The 5939-nt window shown below is 39.6% G+C and overlaps 1 protein-coding gene across 1 annotated transcript; it reads left to right on the top strand.

The window, feature by feature from the left end:
• The first annotated feature begins 370 nt into the window (after window positions 1-370).
• LOC129809130 (uncharacterized protein K02A2.6-like) lies at window positions 371-4399 on the top strand. The gene is made up of 2 exons (XM_055858937.1): window positions 371-3875; window positions 4194-4399. Exons 1-2 carry the CDS (start codon window positions 371-373, stop codon window positions 4397-4399), a joined length of 3711 nt encoding a protein of 1236 aa, XP_055714912.1.
• The last annotated feature ends 1540 nt before the right edge of the window (window positions 4400-5939 follow it).

The following is a 5939-nucleotide window of genomic DNA, read 5'->3' as shown; positions in this document are numbered from 1 at the left end:
ATTTAACAAAGTACTGTAATTTTTTTCCCAAACCTCGGGTTTTTATAATTTTCTCTATTGGAGGGTGTCCATTCTTGATTCTTACTTTCTGCAGTTGTTGATCATAAAAACGACCAGAAATTGGGGTATTCTTATAAACACGGAGAATGTACATGGGAAATGGGGATTTATTAATGTTATAGCCATAATGAAGTTCACTTTAAATATCATAGATGTCGCAATTTACTTCCTCCCGAATGTCACATATTTGTAATGTTAATACTTTAGGTTAGTCTTAGTTGAGCTGTGAAATAAAGCGTATGTCGAAGGAAGACAAAGTGGTATATTATTTCACGAAGGAAGATAGTGCAAGCTACTGAGGGACTCAACAATGGCGAACGAGAATAAGGCAAGCGTGCAAGACTCTCTGGGAGAGTTGAGGCAGTTTTCTTTTCCAACCAATTTCGAGATGTTTGATGCTGCAAAAGGAACGTGGTCAAGATGGCTGATGCGGTTGGAAGAAAGTCTCGAATGCTTCGAGATTGCAAATGAGAAAAAGAAGAGAAGTGTAATTATGCACTACATGGGACAATCAGCATACAATAAACTGTGTGACAGGATTCTTCCACGAACTCCAAGAGATTTGACATATGAAGAAATTGTGTCAGAATTAAAAGAATGCTTTGATCCAACTCCAAACGAAATTGTGGAGATTTTTGGATTTCAAAAAAGGGAGCAACAGGAAGGAGAAAGCTGCGACGAATTTTTGGCAGCTTTGAGGAAGCTCTCCACACACTGCAATTTTGGCTGCTCATCTTGTAATCACCTAAAAAAGTCTATTCGGAATCAATTTGTTATGGGAATACGCAACAAATCCATCCAGAAGAGACTACTGGAAAAGAGGGATCTTACTCTAGAGCTGGCTGTGGATATAGCTAAGGCCATGGAGGCTTCAGAGAAAGGAGAAGCAGCTCTAAAGATGACAGTGAAAGAAGGAGGTGAAGTTTTGAAGCTGGATACCAAGGAACAAGAGCGCCCCCAACGCAGTACGATGGATGACGGCAAGACAGGCCCCCCAAAGAAGTGTTTCCGGTGTGGCGTGAGTACACATTACTCCCATGAATGCATTCATAAGGATAAAACTTGCTACCTGTGTACTAAGAAAGGCCATTTGGCACGGATTTGCATGGGAAAAGGGGGGGATAAAAAGAAAGATGTTCAAGAGAAAGAGAAAATGAATAAAGTAGAAGATTTACTGTATTCTGAGGGTAGGGCCGTAGATAAAATTTTGCTTGACATTCAAGTGGAGGGAAAAATTTTGGCTTTTGAGATTGATAGCGGATCTCCTATTTCTGTGATCAGCATGAATCACAGAGATAAATATTTTCCTCAGGCGGAAATTTTTGCTACTAAGAGAAATTTCGTTGGATTTAATGGCTCAAAGATTGATATTGTGGGCTTCATCAGAGTCTCTGTGGTGGTTCAAGGGCACGAATTGCGAGGCATGCATCTCTATGTGGCAGAGGAGTCCTCAAGGTATCCTCTAATGGGCAGGGAATGGTCGCGAAAAATGCACTGGCTAGATTGGAACAATATAATGTCAGTAAATAAAATTCAAGAAATGCAAAATTTTAAGAAGATAGAAGATGCTATTGCAGAATTAAAGGTCAGATTCAGTAAAGTTTTCGAAGATTCTTTGGGAAAAATTGTAGGTGTTGAGGCTGAGTTAAAATTGAAAGAAGACGCGACGCCTGTTTTTCTAAAGGCTAGGCCTATTCCACTTGCGAAGAAGCAAGCTATCGAAGATGAAATTGATAAGCTTGAGAAATGCGGGGCATATGTGAAGGTTAATCAGAGTAAGTGGGCAACTCCTCTCGTGGCGATTCCGAAGGCATCTGGGGCAGTGAGGCTTTGTGGGGATTACAGCGTCACAGTGAACCCAAATTTGATTATAGATAGGCACCCACTACCGACAGTGGAAGAACTTTTTTCAGATATGGCCGGAGGAGAAAGGTTCTCCAAGCTCGATTTATCTCAAGCATATATGCAATTGGAGCTCCGGGAGCAAGATAGGGATGTTTTGACGTTGAACACTCATAAGGGGTTGTATCAGCCGACTCGATTGATGTACGGAGTTGCGTCGGCTGTTGCTATCTGGCAACGCGTCATGGAAGCAATGCTGCACGACATTCCAGGTGTTAAGGTATTTCTAGATGACATTAGAGTTACTGGAAAAGATGATAACGAACATTTGACGCGACTGACTGAAGTTCTTAAAAGACTGGATGAACGAAATATGCGAGTAAATTTCGATAAATGCGAGTTCTTCGCTGAAAAGATAAATTACTGTGGCTATGTGATTGATAAGGAAGGAATACATAAGGACCCTAAGAAGATTGAAGCTCTTCAGAACATGCCAAGGCCAAAGAGTAAGGATGAAGTGAGGGCATACATGGGTTTTGTGCAGTATTATGGGCGATTTTTTTCAAATCTTAGTACAAAGATGAATCCGATTACCAATTTGCTGAAGCAGGAGGGACCTTTGATGTGGGATGAAAAGTGTGAGCAAGCATTCCAATCCATTAAAGAAGAAATGAGCAGTGAGACGTTTTTAGCCCATTACGATCCATCTAAGACCTTGGTTTTAGCGGTAGATGCAAGCCCTGTTGGAGTCGGGGCCTGCCTGAGTCATAGGTACGAAGACAAGACTGAGAAACCACTATTTTACGCCTCACAGACGTTGACAGATACACAGAAATGGTATACCCAGATTGACAAAGAGGCATATGCCATCATTTACGGGATAAAAAAGTTTTATTCGTATTTGTATGGTAGGGATTTCGTTCTTATTACGGACAATAAACCGGTTTCGCAGATAATGAACCCAAACAAGGGAATTCCTCAGTACACTGCTTTGAGGATGCAGCATTATGCTGCCTTTTTAAAAGGTTTCAATTTCACAATTGAGCATAGATCCACAAAATTGCATGGAAATGCGGATGGTTTGTCCAGATTACCATTGCCAGTAAAATCGCAATTCGAAACTGATGATCCTGAAGTTGCCCAGATTAATTTAATAGAAACGCTTCCAGTGACCTGTAAAGAGATTATACAGGAATTGGAGCAAGAGATGGAAGTTAAGATTTTGCTGGAGGGATTGCGATCGGGAAAGAGAGTGTCTAAGGAACACAGTTTTGGCATTAATCAAGAGGAATTTTCGCTGAAGCAAGATTGCTTAGTTAGGGGCCTTAGAACGTATATTCCGCGGAAGTTAAGAAGCAAGGTTTTGCAAGAATTGCATGAGAGTCATGTGGGAACGAGCAAAATGAAACAGCTAGCAAGAGCATATTGTTGGTGGCCTTCGCTTGATAGAGATATAGAGGATCTCGTTCACAATTGCACACCCTGTCAGGAAAATCGAGCTAACCCACCAAAGGTAGAAGTTCATCCATGGGAAGAAGCAAGCAAGCCTTTCCAGCGTGTGCACGCTGATTTTGCAGGTCCTATTCACGGAAAATGGCTTTTAATCGTGGTAGACAGTTTTTCTAAGTGGCCGGAGGTAGCTGTAGTTTCGGATATTACGTCAGGGACAACGATTAGAGAATTGCGAAAAGTTTTTGCAACTCATGGACTTCCGGAACAGTTAGTCACAGATCAGGGACGGCAATTCGTTAGTTGGGAGTTCCAACAGTTTTGTAAGAATAACGGAATTGTTCATAAGATGGGCGCGGCATATCACCCTGCCACTAATGGTCAGGCCGAGCGATATGTTAGAACAATTAAGGAAAAATTGGCCATTTTGAAAGATGCGGATAGGGACGATTTGGAGCAAAAATTATCGTCAATATTGCTTAATTATAGGCGAACCCCCCACAGTGCCACAGGAATATCGCCAAGTGAGAAGTTGTATGGGAGACAGATTCGTTCTAGACTTGATTTTATTTTACCAGGGGAAGAGAGGAGTAGGGAAGAAGAGAGAAAGTCAATATCAAGGAGACAGTTAAATGTGGGTGAGAGAGTAGGAGCGAGAAATTACAGGGATGGTGGAAAGAAGTAGATGTTTGGAACTGTTAAAAAGAGATTGGGTTTATTGCATTATGTTGTGGGCATGGACAATGGGACTGTCTGGAAAAGACATATAGATCAATTGAAAAAAGTAGGAAGTAGAGTAGGAATCGGGAAAACGCTTAATGATGATGAAATTTATTGGGAAGCTTCCGATAATCAGGAAAGTGCATTTGAAGGGACCACAACCGAGAGTTCCCATAATGATGAAGAAGAATTTGAGGATGCTCTTGACGATATTCCTCACCAGACAGAAAATGATTTGCAGGCCGGAGCGATCGTGGCACAGCCCCACTGGGTATCTGAGGGAAGACCAAAACGTACAATACGACCGCCAGATCGCTTGAATCTGTAAGCCGAAATTTTTCAGTAAACAATTTTCTTTTTAAGGGGGGGAGGGTGTTATAGCCATAATGAAGTTCACTTTAAATATCATAGATGTCGCAATTTACTTCCTCCCGAATGTCACATATTTGTAATGTTAATACTTTAGGTTAGTCTTAGTTGAGCTGTGAAATGAAGCGTATGTCGAAGGAAGACAAAGTGGTATATTATTTCACGAAGGAAGATAGTGCAAGCTACTGAGGGACTCAACAATTAATTATACGATCAATATAAAATTTTTCCTCAGTCCATCGTGGATGAAAACCTCTATCAAAATTAGCTTTAGGCTTTGCAATACGTACAAGATCATCAATTTGCAATTTATGACGCTTATTGCCATATTTTTATGCAAACATTTTATTCTTTTCTCTGTATAATTTGTTCAGCATAGGGATGTCATCTCCTGAAACATCTGCGGGAGTCATTTTGATAGTGGAGTGATAAGAATTATTGTACACATTTATTAGTTTATCAAGAACATCAATGTACCTGTTCGTTTTCTTATGAGTAAAATATCTGAACATTAATTGTTTTAGGGTTCTGTTAAAGCGCTCAACTACTGCACATTTTATTATGGGGTTGTAAGAAAAATATTGTGCAATATTCTTATTCTCCAGATATTTTTTGAACACAGAATTCTTGAATTCTTTTCCATGGTCTGATTGAACTTTCTCGGGGATGTTTCCACTCTTTTCAACTATATGAGAAAAAGCTTTTGTAACCTCTTCAGCAGATTTACTCTTTAATATGCGTGCATATGCAAATTTAGAAAACACATCAATCACTGTTAAGATGAAGGTGTAATTGTCGTTAAATTTTTTGTACAGTTTCATGTCCACCAAATCAATTTCCCATAGCTCATTAATGTTTGAAACAAAATATTTATTTTTTGGAAAATTCTTATTTATTGGATAGTGCAATGAATATACATCTTGCTCTTGCAGATAATTTTGTATTTCACGTCTAGTGAAATTATCATGCTTCAATTTTTTGAACAAATTTTCTGGTCTAGCATATAGATTATTGCTATTGAGATTTAGATATTCATTATCTACTGAAGTGGTGACCATTGTATCTTCTTTCTTGATGGGAAATCAATCTGAGTTTGCCCTGATGCATCTCTTGCATTTTTCTTTATATAGCCACGGGTGCGTTTTGGGGATAATTTTGTTGGGGTTTTCTTCTTTCTGGATTTTGGCACAGCAATTGGTTGGGGCGATGGTGTCTTATCCTCAGTTAAATTCGTAGTAGGAATATCATAAACAACTCCATCAAGTCCAGTAATTGTAAATGAATTTGGGACTGCAGATCTGCGAGATGGATCGGGATCGTATTTGGAAATTTTCTTTAACAGTTGCTGTTGAACATCCCTTGGTAATTCTTCAAAGATATCTTCGGCCACAAGATCTGTTGATCCATAATACTCTTCCTCTCCAGCCATGGAAATATCATTATCAAAATTGATTTTAGATTCATCATTCTCAGGAATCATTCCCTCTGGTGCAATGTCT

This window comes from Phlebotomus papatasi, unplaced genomic scaffold (assembly GCF_024763615.1).
Source record: "Phlebotomus papatasi isolate M1 unplaced genomic scaffold, Ppap_2.1 HiC_scaffold_312, whole genome shotgun sequence".
Taxonomy (NCBI): domain Eukaryota; kingdom Metazoa; phylum Arthropoda; class Insecta; order Diptera; family Psychodidae; genus Phlebotomus; species Phlebotomus papatasi.
The sequence above is the reverse complement of the archived record's forward strand: the minus strand, read 5'-3'. Positions and strand labels throughout refer to the sequence as shown.